At 32.8% G+C, this 13,000-nt stretch overlaps 1 protein-coding gene across 3 annotated transcripts; it reads left to right on the forward strand.

The window, feature by feature from the left end:
- The first annotated feature begins 10,136 nt into the window (after positions 1 to 10,136).
- Positions 10,137 to 11,615, forward strand: LOC120074251 (uncharacterized). 3 transcript variants are annotated; one of them, XM_039027313.2, is made up of 2 exons: positions 10,137 to 10,515; positions 10,650 to 11,615. In XM_039027313.2, the coding sequence occupies exon 2, from the start codon at positions 10,707 to 10,709 to the stop codon at positions 11,346 to 11,348; it is 642 nt and encodes a 213-aa protein (XP_038883241.1). In that variant the 5' UTR covers positions 10,137 to 10,515; positions 10,650 to 10,706; the 3' UTR covers positions 11,349 to 11,615. The 3 variants fall into 3 exon arrangements, with proteins under 3 accessions (XP_038883241.1, XP_038883242.1, XP_038883240.1); XM_039027314.2 differs by having other exon boundaries at positions 10,194 to 10,515; positions 10,637 to 11,615; XM_039027312.2 differs by lacking the exon at positions 10,137 to 10,515 and having other exon boundaries at positions 10,524 to 11,615.
- Positions 11,616 to 13,000: the final 1,385 nt, after the last annotated feature.

The raw sequence follows: 13,000 nt of genomic DNA on the forward strand, positions 1-13,000 counted from the left end.
TCTAGAATATTCTTGGATTCTAAATATCTAGATATTTCTTGGTTTATTCTTATCTAGAATAATTCTCGAATTCCTTAACATAAAGAAAGCCTAGGATATTTCTAGACTTTTTGTTTTTTGAGATATTTATTTACATATTTTAGCATAATTTTAGAGAAATCTAATTTACATATTTATGTCATATGGTAGATATTTCAAGCACCTTCTAGAATAGTTAGTGTTGTCTTCTACTTCAACATACCACGTGACAATTTTTTCTTATGGATCATACAGTTAGTTACATCTTTGAATACATTATCTAAGTACTGCACGCTTTCGAAGGTTTGTCAACTAATTTGAAAAAGATAAAATATTTCGGGAAAAAAACTCTTTTGATCTCTGAGTTTTGAAGAATAAATGCCTTTAGCCTCTCATGTTTTAAATTGGCCAATTTAGTTCTTAATTTTCAAGAATAGATTTAAAAGGGTCATCTGATAAAAGAAAATGTAAAATTTGAACAAAAAATTGACTATATGCTTAAGTAACAAGATGCGTTGGAAAAAAAAATACTATCTTTTAAATTTTCTCTCATCTTTCTTCTCTATCCTCTCCCTTGGTCCTCTTTTTCTCACATTCTCTTCTCTTCTTTTTCTCATTTGTTACTAAATTATGCCGGACATCCATTTCTCTAGAACTTTCCTTTATTTCCACACATTTGCATCTAATTAGATATGCCTGTTGAATGAAAATTTTGGACCAATCACAAATGGCCACGTCATTTATCAAATTAATGACGAAATTGCAAATCATCTAATTTGAGACCAATTAAAAGTTGATATGTGGCCAAATTAGAATTGAAGACATAAATTAGCATATTCCAATGATGCCAAATGTCTTCATCATTACAATTTGATTGAATAAAATTATTTTGGTCCAATTTGATATTATAATTTGGGCTAAACTCCATTCAGCCCAAAATAACTTAATTTGACCCAAATGCCAAATAAGGCCCAAATCCAATTAGTTGAGCCCAATGGCCAGGTCCATGGACCAACCAAGCCCAAGCCCACAAAGCCCATCTGAGTAATAGAGGAGCTCTACATTTGAGGAGGTCAGCAATTCTACGCTCCAGAGAGCCTAGAGGGAATTCTATACAATCGGAAGACTCCTTGACTCTTGAAGCTTACCACACTTGAAGACCGAAGTCTTTTGAAGATACAAGCATTCTTCCAAAACTCAAAGAACATTCACATGCTCTCATACATCAAGCATATGTATTCAACCGAGAGAGAATCAGAGGGTTAAATACTAGAGACCGAACCACATCAACATCAAATCTACATCAACACAAGTTCAACTCCACGAAATACATTTCTCCAGAAGCCTCGTGCGAACACTAACTTTCACACCCCTCCCTATATTGCCCTTTTAATCTGAGAAATGTGAAGACAATAATTGTCAACCCTCTTATGACAACTACTGTCCACATACTCTTGTAAACCAATTCCCTGAGCACCTGTTAACCTGATATACTGTTCGTAACTTATACTCAAAATATGCATAACTTCCACACCAACTTATTAACTCAATTGCTACTATACAGAGAAATTCACATTTATTTACATAACAGACATACCGATATTAAACGTTTATATTTACGACCCTTAACTCAAAATCCTACCTTGAACCCCATGACATATATAGACAAACTCAGGGTTTAACAGACATGGTGAGCCACCTAAGCTTCTACTTCTTGAAGAATCCTGAATAGTGATTGACTGGCGGATCTACACGACTTCGAGATGTTGGTCGCTACCTGGAGAAAGTAAACATTTTAAAATATGAGCTTAAACAGGTTCAGTGAGTAACTATTTTAGACAAAAACATGCTTTTATTCATAAATAACGTAAACATGTTTTTCATAAATACATCAATATGATCATGATCAAGGTTTAGAAAATAAAACTGAAAACATGGAATCATATCAAATGGAAACCCTGAAATAAAGTTCATCAATATCATACTATAAAATACCACTACTCCACTGTCTGAACGTGGGGGAGAGCCCTTTTGCTCAATCCTTACTATGATAGCCTGGACTAAAGTGAGAGCCCTTTTGTCAATCACCTACCAGCTGAGTTAAGAGAGAGTGTTTTTTCTTGATCTCATCAATGTCGATTACATAAGTCGTACGTGTATGCAAAGCTGAATAGGGTCTTGACCACCTTACCTTACCTTCGGTGTCAAGGATCCCTAGCATAACTAAAATTTGTATACCTTACCATTCCTTCGGTACCAACATTGGAGTAGGGCTTGTACAAGGTACAAAAGTTTTAAACATTTAAAGAACATAAACAGAATACACAGTTGGAATGATCATATTTCATGGTTTTATATCATTGCATAGTGCCTTGTAAAACATGGAGTCTACTTATAAAATTTCCTTGATAAACCTTCATCATGCTATAAAGTATAGGCATTAACATACTAAAAACGCATACTAAGTTCGTAAATAACTTCATCATTTGAAAACATGGATCATGCAATCAACATTCATTTAAAGGCATGTGTCAAATAAATCATGAAATAAAAAACTTCATCTAAGCTGCTTATGCGTTGAAAATCATTCATGAAAACTGTCATTGAAAGCATTTATTAAAACTTGTCATAAACAGTCTTAAACTTCATATCCAAGGGGTCTATAAGTTTCCCCTACTTGCATCTGCCCTGTAATAAGAAGAGGTCTATAAGTCTCCCCTACTTGCATCTGCCCTATAATACGAAGAGGTCTATTAGTTAGTATCATTAGCTCCCTTTTGAGCTTAACACTTAACTTTCCATTATCGCATACATAAATCTTATCACATCATGATTTAGTTTCTCGCATTCACTTATTCTTAGCCACTTTTCCTTCCTCTTGGTTAATGACTGGCTACCCTCTCTATTGGGTGCTCAATAGTCACAAAGACACAATTCTGTGTCTATGCGTCAATCAACCTCCGCTTACCGTACTTCACGCCTATGCGTGTTGTCGCATACCTTAGCAAGCCAGCTGCTTGCTTACTCTTCGTATACAACTGCCTGCTTGTTCATTCATAACATCATTTTAGCAATCTTTTAAATCTTATCACTCTATTTCTAGTTATCAATTGACTAATTTCCTTTCCATGAATTTGCTCAAATCTTCTTAGTTGTTTACCTTAGAATTTGAATGTCAAATCCTCTTCAATTTAGCTGAAAGTCCTCAAGTCTCTTCAAACTTGCTCGACAATCCCTTAGCATCTTCAGAGCTTTATAGGCTCACACTTCTTCTTAAGTGTAAGCAAAATTTAGAAAAATTGATTTCTTCTTTGCAAGCCATATTTATACTTGAGCTTGCATGTGGGCTAATCTCAATTAAACGTCACTTAGCATGCTAATCCTTAACTTAGCATCTCTAAGGTTGCCACTTAGCTTACTAACCAATGTTTAAGCTGAATACTTAGCTTAATTTTCATCGCATAGAGCTTGCGATCACTTAGACCCCATCACTAGTTATTGCATACTCTTAGCCATTAATCGTATCGCCTCGTCTTAGGTGTTCTTAGCACACCTTACATAGTCAATCTTTACTTCCTTAACACACCTCTTCATATCAATTCAGTGGCCCATCATCGCATCCATCCATGACAGTCTTGTCTGCCAACTTTTAAACTTCTCAATCACTGATTCTCTTGCTACCATCCTACAATTTTGCCTTAGCATCCCTGTAACGTCCCAAAGTTGTTTTGTTTAAAAAAAAAAAGGGAAAAATATTGGTTATTTTTAGGAAGGGAAGTAGGGTTTTAAAACGGCATTGGGATGCGTGCAAAAAGACAGAAAAAAGGAGAGGGTTTTCTTTTTCCTTTTTCCTTCTTCTTCTTCTTCCTCCAGCCGCCCCCTGCTATAGTCGCCTTCGTCGTTGTCGACCGCACCAGCTCTTCGTCGGTCGCCTCCTTTTCCGATCCGCCCGCCACTCGACCCGACACAGGCCGTCCGTCCCAGCCACGCAAGCCCTTCTGCGTCGTCTGCTTCCATTCCGCACGAGGCCCAGACGGGCCGAGTTTCTCTTCCACGCCGCAGGTTTCCGTTCCACGCCGAGCTTCTCTTTTATACCGCTGTTCGTCCGCCATTTGTCATTAGCGTTGGTAGCGGTCGGTTCACGGCAGTCCGACCGAGCGGTCTGTTGGGGGTAAGTTGTTTTCTTTGTTTTGTTGGCAGCCCATTGTCATTTGGGGATTCTTGAGCCTAAGCTAACGTTCACCTATGGATTTTGCAATTGGTTTCAGGAGCGTGTGTCGGTAAAGGAAGTCCTCGAGCGGGGTAAGTGGTTTACTGCTGGTTGCCCTAGGATGTTGTTAGGCCTGGGAAATATTTTTATTTCATATGTGAAATTGTGATGAAATCTGCTATGGGTTTTGTGCTGGATTCGATGTGTTGAATTTGAAGTATTCTTGCTGTGATGAATTTGGATGTAAGGACTAAAGGATATTATGATAAGGTTGAAGCATGGATATAATATGTTAAGGCTTGATATTGAGTACTGATGTATGAGTTATGAGTAGACTGAAATAGTTGATTGAAATATGGGAAAGGGTGTAAAAGTTTAATGTTGAGTCATAGCCTTGATTGCATGCTTATGTTTAATTATGTCCATATGAGATTTTAGTGACAGTTAGTGTACCATTGGACCATGCACATCGCATGTGTGAGCCTTCGGACCACATCTTATATTATGCCTTTGTGCATTTTTGGTCCAATGGATAAATTAATAGGTCACTGAGTGGGCCTAGTAGTGGGCTACTTACTGAGTATATTTTTATACTCACCCTTTTTTCTCCCTATTTTAATGACAGACTGGCGCATGACAAGTGAGATCCGTGACCTGACCATTAGGACGTTTCATTACTTCCGCAGTATTATGTTCTGAATTCTGGTTTAGGAGTTAGGCGTCTTTCACTACTATGCAAAATATATCAAGTTTATTATTTGACTATTTAATTTCAAACACTTGTTTTTAGTAGGGATTAGGGGTACCCCGATTGGTAAATTATTTTATTTTATTTTATTTTGCTTTATTTTATTTATTATTATTTAATTATGTTTTTCCCATCCTTGCTCGTTTGAGCGTTATTAAATAAAATTTTTGGATCTTTAATTTGATGATTTAAAAGACATTGTACGATTGAGTCTATGCATGCACGAAGTAGCGTCCTAGAATATTGTAGGAAACTAGGGTCGTTACAATCCTCTTTGGAGAGCTTGTCTAGGCAACTTAGCTATTTGCATGCCACCTATACTAGCCTTCCCCACCTTAGGTGAAGTTGGTCACGTACTTCTCTCATCAGCTATGAAGTACAGATATTTCATGTGAAGCAAAGAATCAGTATCAAACACGTATCGGATACCGATACTTCCAAATACTTTCCAAATACGTATCTGACACGCGATTTGATGTTTCTATACTTTCAGATACTTTCCAGATACGTATCTGTAACGCGATTTGACATATCTATTTCTATGCGTATTTTTTTTTAAGGAAAAAGACAAGTAACTTATCTAATCTTTCTCAATCTAAAATTAGACAACCTATTTAAAAAGCTCATTACTCGAGTCCAAAATTAAAAGAGAAAAAAATAAATAATGGACCAAATCCTAGGCTAGAATCATCTAATCTCTATCTTCACATTTGAATCCCCACAAAGTCCAACAATAAGTTCTTCGTTTATCTTCATACTTCTCTCTCTAATCGTCTTCTTTTTGCAATATGAGTAACTTTTCTATTGCATTTTATTAACTATTGTACTTCTACATCTTAGATGTTGCTTTTTTTGTATTGAGTGTTTGTATTCTATTTTGTGCTATTGTTATTAACTTGTATGCTAAATTTATCTACATCCTAGATTTTTTAAAGAAAAAAAAAGTATCTCCAATGTATCAGTATCCTTGTTTTTTAGAAATATATATACTAAAAATATATATAAAAAAATGACGCGTCCTTAGACATATCTGTATTTTAGTTTTTTAGAAATTGACTAATCGTCATATCCGATCGTATCCGTATCGTGTAGCCGTATCTATGTCTGTGCTTCATAGCTCTAGTCTTGGCTAAACATCAAACTCGACAGCTAACTTAGCTTCTTTCATGACCTTCCACATACTTCATGGGCTATACTTTGGCATAGTTTCCATTCCTTAAATACTTGGCCGCATAGCATTTTGGAAGGGTTGGCCGCATACATTGACATGACTTTGTTGCATGGACCTTCCGTTTTCCTTCTAAGTTTGAACTCCTCTTCAATTCACCTGATAGCTCAACACTTCATACTTAGAATATTTTCTACCTTCAAAATGCCCGAGGGCTATCTTTTAACACTTAGAAATTTTCTTCTCCCTTAACATCACATGCATGCTCTTAAACTTCATATTATTACAAACATTACAATTATCATAAACATAGACTTACAATGACATTAAACACATAATTAAGAGGACTTAAGCATAATTAACTAGTAGAACGAGTTTAGGGGTTTACACTGATTCTCCAAGAAGATTATCAAGCTTAAAGGTTGATCATCTAAGAAAATCATCAAGCCCAAGGGCCGATCATCCAAGAAGATGATGTATAAGCCTAAAGGTCGATCAACCAAGAAGATCATCAAGCCCAAAGGTCGATCATCTAAGAAGATCAACAAGGCCAAAGGTCGATCATCCAAGAAGATCAACAAGTCCAAATGCCGATTATCCAAGAAGATCAACCACCTTAAAGATTAAAATTTATTTTGAAAACATCAAAAGATTATGTATTAGAGATTGTACTCGTTATACTTAAATTAATACAAATACAAAGTTTAAATTCTACGAAACAAGTTTCTCCAGATATCTCGTGCGAACAATGTCATTTGAACCAAATAGATTTTGTACAAGATAGTTGGATTATTACCAAAATCAAATTTTGATCTCTTATTTGATACCTAAACTACTTAACCCAAACTTGAACATAAAACTGTTATGAGAAACAAAAAGTGTACAACGTACTACCCCCTAACAAATATACCATACTTAATTTAAACCATAGAATAACGATAAAGTAGAAAAAGGAAAAATGAAACAAAACAATGGTATGAAGTAGTTTCTATTTTCTAAGATTCAACTCAAATCTTACAAACGTTGTTCACTTTTTTTAGAAACAAGTGATTAAAAAAAAAAAAAAAACTGTTTCTTAAAATAGAGAATTGAAAACAAAAAAATATGGAACGTGAACCATTATTAAACTTGCTTTTAGTTTCTACATAACATATATTTAATTATCAAGTAATGACCATGTCACTACATGGCTAGCTTCTAGCCAATTAGAATATTAGGTACAAACTATAGCTTATTGTTCATTTTAATACAAAATTTGTTGACGAGTCACGTCTTAATGATTGCCTGATTGGTCATTTTTTCCTGCATAGAGAAATCATATAAATATATATATATTTCTTAATTGGTTGAAAATAATATATAGGTTAAAATACTATATTTGTCATTATACTTCTTATTCTATTTTATTCAATACGTTTTCAAATGCATAAATAAACAAATTGTCTAAATAAAATTTAAAATTGATCCATATTATTAATTTGTAGTTAATTTTATAAAATTGATCAACAATAATAATAATTTCTATCTAGTGTTCTTTTTAAAATAAGACATGGTAAATATAAGTATGTAGAACTAATAAACATGTTACGAAGTCGGCAATCGAAGAATATAAGAACATAAAAAGAATCAACACATATGTACATAATTCACTAATGATATATTAGCTACGTCCATGAGACCGATAGAGAACAATATTATTAGAGAGAATGTTTTTTTAATACACAAATGATGCCTCTAGGGTTTAGAGAGTTTATATAGCGTAAAGTACCAGCAAATAAATTCAAGACATTTGAACAAAATAGAAGACTAATAAAGATCGGTATATATAAAAGATACAACTATAAACTAACAACACACAAATTAATATAGACGGGTGAAAGTAGAAAGATAGTAATGGTAACTTAATTTAATTTTAATTAGAGCGTCATCGACATGTTCACAATGTCAAACCAATTACTGAAATATAACCAATAATTAAATGGTCTAAGTTAAGTCTTATTTGGTCTATAAGATTTTTTTTATTGGTTTTAACTTTTGAGTCTGTTATATTTCACTCCTTTGACTTACATGGTGTCTATTTTAGTTCTTAAATTTTAAAAAACCATAATTTTTATTTATTTATTTTTTACTTTTTTACTTTTTTATCCGTAATTCATTTTGCTTAATGTTTATCTCTCACTTATTTGACTTAAAATTATCATACGAAAAGGTATGTAATTAATTCATTAAAATTATAATAAAAGTAAGAAACAAACTTTTTTTTAAAAAAAATTAAATAACTATATATAGAGTCTATATTATATATAGACACTTAAAAAAATTAGAACCACATTCAAGTTCAAACTTAGTATTTAGTGAATAAAATATATCAATAATACATCATGATTTGTTTACTTAGTAATGATACTTCTTATCATATCTTTATTTGTTGATCGAACAGTGAAGCCATTATTGGAATGCAAAAAATTAAGCGAGCATATAGGAATGAGTTGGTTATTATAGTTTTAGATTATTATTATTAGATTGTAATAGTTTGTATTTAGAGTATAGATTATTTTAGTTTGAGTCATAATAGTATGTATTTGAGGTATAAACTATTTTAGTTTGAGAAGGAAATAGTAAACACTGTACCAAATAATAAAAAAATGATAAATGTAAAATAGAAAAAACCATAGCAAATAGTAAATATTTTAACAAATGAGAATTTTGAAATAGTATTAATAGTAGCTAATTTATAAATGTAAAATAGTATTTACAGTAACAAGAGATAGTTATTATAATCTTAAGATAGTACTAGCCCCAAACACTAAAGAAGTTGAATTAAATTATGCTATTTATTTATAATATTTTTAAAGAGTCCTTTTAAATATAAAAAAATAAAAAATATTTACACGCAAAATTTTTCAAATGTACAAAACACTTTTGAAAATTTTTAAATACTTTTTTGGATTTATGTATTTATAAGAATTTCCCTATTTTCAAGATGAAACTCATTTAAGTAAATTCTAAGTTATAAATATGAGAACTTTCACGGATTGATTTGAGGATTCTACAAATTTAAAGTCGTTGACTTTTTCTAAGGATGAAGTGAAGAAAATACCAAACTAAAATTAGGGCAATTTTTTTTTTTAAAATGACTAACAATTCAATTATAAAAGTTTAGAGCGACAAATCATAAAACATAACTTATTTTTATAGCTTTCAATTTATGAAGATCCTAAAAGGTGCAATTGTCCCATATTTCCTATTTGCTATGTTTTTGCTCAAAATATCATATATCTTTCACAATTATTAATCTTTAGTTCAATAAATGTGAGGTAGAAGACCGAACTATCTCATGTTGGTTTAATTTAATATACGCATATTATTTTTATATTGTAAGATAGTTCCTATAGTAAGTATACATAGTTTTAAAACTAACGTAATTGAATAAATAACTTCTAATTTTAATATATGTTTCTAGTTGACTGACCCATACAAAATAAATATTTACACTTCTTATGTATACCTTTTAAAAAAACATAGCAAATATTAATACGATACTTGACTGTATCTCTTGCATTTCATTCTAGTCATAGATGATAATAATAATAGTATAAATAAAAAAGTAAAAATATTTTGTCATATAATAATATGTAATCGGATAATTAAATAGGATGTATAAACATATAGGTAGCCTTAAATATACCATAGTATTTTCTATTAAAATACTGCTATATCAAAAAATTCATATTATAATAACAACATATTTTAAATTAATTTTGAAATTGCACATTTAAATCCAAATAACACGTCTAACTTTACTAAAAAAAAAGTCCAATTATATTATTTCGAGCAATATTTAATTGGTACATACCTGAACCTGACCTCCGACGAGCCGGCCGTAATGGCCGTTGACTTAAGCAGCCGGCGAAGGTAGATATCCCTGTCCAAAAAACAAACAAACAAACCATAAAAGAAAATGCATTAACATAATCCATCTTAATTAAGTTGATTTTGAAGATTAATTAAATAAATTTCAACTAACTATATGTATTACAATTATTTAGAACTTCAATGTGGTACCGCATTTTCCAAAGAAATAAGAGAGAGACTCTGTAAAGTGTAGACTCCCTCCACTTCCTCTGAGTTCCTCATTCTAATTTCTTTGTCTTCTTCTTCTTCATTTCTCTCTTAATTGCTTAATTAATTTTGGCGTCCATTAAACTGGCATTTAAGACTCTCACGATTCTCGTATTTTTGTTCTTGGGGCCTGGTTTTAGTTTCGAATTTCGACCCCTTACGGGGTTCCGAGAATAATTAAGAACAGAGAGGTGGGTTTCATCAGAATCTTTGAATAAACTCACGAGATCTCCATGGCCATGGCTAAAGGTTATTAATCCTAATCCTAACTATTTACATTTCCTCTCAATTTTCTTCATTCATTTTCATACTTTTTTTCGATTTTCTTCACTAAATTTTGTTTCCCCATCGGAAAAATGAGTCTTCTCAGTGTGATTTTACAGGAAGCTGCTCGGCGAGAAAGGGAGGCTAGGACCATTTGGGGATTTTTAACCGATCAAATGGACGGTGTCGATGGAGGAGGAAGGCAGCGGCCCAGTTTAAAGCAACGGCTAGGATTTAAGGTTATGGGCTGTTGTGGTGCTACTTGGGGTTTCCGGTCGCCGACTGTAAGCGTCAGAAACGGCGGCGGCGATGACGATGACCGGAGAGTACCGGATGTGGAGGTGACGAACACGCGCCGGGAGGAAAGGGAGTTGGATCGGAGTTGCTTGAGTCCGTTGTCCGTGCAGTCGCCGGGGCCGTCCGGGATGAACTTGGCCACAGCTCTAGCGGCGGAGCGTCGTTTAAGAGCGTCCCCACGTGGAATGGAAGGGGGCATTGTGGAATTTAATAACAACGATTTTGACTCACTGGGCGGAATGATGGGAACGGGGACGCCGTTGAGGGTGTCGCTGATGCGGCTGCTGGAAGAAACAGACGGCGGTCGTGGCGGTTGTGGGAATTTGGGAGTGGCGGAAACAAAGAGAGAAGAGCCGGGAAATGATTCGATGTGTTGCGTGTGCATGGGAAGGAAAAAAGGAGCGGCATTTATCCCATGTGGGCATACGTTTTGTAGGGTTTGTTCGAGGGAGCTGTGGCTAAATCGAGGATCTTGTCCGCTTTGCAACCGTCCGATTATAGAGATTCTTGATATATTTTGAAGGACCATGATTAATACGATGCGGATGAGAACAGAGGATTGTTGGTGACGGGAAGGGCCTAGTGCTTTTGCCTCAAGATTCGCGACAGACTGTTTTCATTGGACGGCACTGAACGATGGCCGTATCTGGGCGCCATGTGTATGCGATGCGGATGACAAAACTTTTTCACGTCCGAGAAAAAAAAAAAAAGTTTAATTAATAATTTAATAGTTTCGATGTAATTCATATAATTTTAAACTTTATACATGGGATTGAGCAACTTTTTTTCTCTGTTTTTTTTTTTCTTTATCACAAAGATTTGTACATTTGAATTTTATTTTGTGTGCTTGTAATTTTGTTTTCTAATTTGAAAATTGCAGATTTTTCTTTTAAAATTTGTTCGCATGACAAAACCGTAGAAAAAAAAAAAAGAACAAATAATGATCGGTAATAATAACACGAGTAAGTGGATGTTATGCTATCTTTAATGAAAAAATTAGCGCCACTAAGTGGAGCCATTATTAATTTGTCACTTTAATTATAGAAAAATTGATACTAATTAATGAACCATAATCTTCTTTATTTCTTTTGCTTTCTCACCGGACCTCTCTCAAGTCTCAAGAGCTCCACCTTTATTTATTATTTATTATTTTTTTTCAAAGGACCTTTATTTTCCCCCATAATACATAGGATATAAACACGAAATTTTAATGTGTAATTGTGTTGTTCAAATATTGCTTAGCTCAATTAGTTAATATATTGTTTATATATTTTTTAAAATAAGAAATTATCTCTATTAGAGATTTGAATTCCTACTCTTGGACTATTTATTATTTAACTACAATAAAAAGTTAAAGATAATAATATGTATTTGGTCTGAGCAATCGTTCATTAGAATTAAGAGTATTTTCATGTAATTGAAAAAATAAATAAATTATAAGTTTAGTCCTAATATTTCTTTTTTTTTTTGTTTGATTTACAAATTTAATGTATAATATGTCTTTAAATTTTAAATTTTGGGTCAAATTTCAAGTAGGAATTCATTAGACATTATTTTCTTGACTTGACATTTTTTCCTATCTCTCTATCTGGCAACCTATTAAATCTAAAATTAAAAATTTTAAGATTAAACTTGTAATTTATTAACCAAAAAAAGTTTTTAAATAAATTAAAATGGCAGTTTTTAGGGAGAAACTGGTGAGTTATTTATCTCTTTTGAGTTATTATTCAAGGAGGAAAGTTACCCGGTAGCAACTATCATATATTTGTAAAGGTAAAATGTCACCTAAAATGTTAATTAAGCTAATAAATTGGGGCATTGACTTTACAATTGGACATAGACTTTGCAACTGTCATTTGAATTGAGATGGAGAAACACTTCATTTTTTTTTAAGTTTTTCTTACCCTCAATAATTTAGGGAAAACATTCTAGAACTACAGAAAAAGGAAAAATCATAGTTAGAAGTAATTTAAATAATGCTTGGACTTTGAAATTCAATTGAAACATATTTGTTTTGATAGCGTTCGTGTAAGTTTCTAACTTTATGATTATACGGTAACTCTCTAACATGGTATAAAACAATAAAAATCAATATTTTTGAATTAGATGGTTTTTACAACCATATGAGTAAGAATAATATTGAGTTTCTCTCTTTTGACCTTTCGTAATTAAG

The sequence above is a fragment of the Benincasa hispida genome, chromosome 3 (genome assembly GCF_027475165.1).
Source record: "Benincasa hispida cultivar pf3 chromosome 3, pf3_genome.v1.1, whole genome shotgun sequence".
In the NCBI taxonomy this organism is placed as follows: domain Eukaryota; kingdom Viridiplantae; phylum Streptophyta; class Magnoliopsida; order Cucurbitales; family Cucurbitaceae; genus Benincasa; species Benincasa hispida.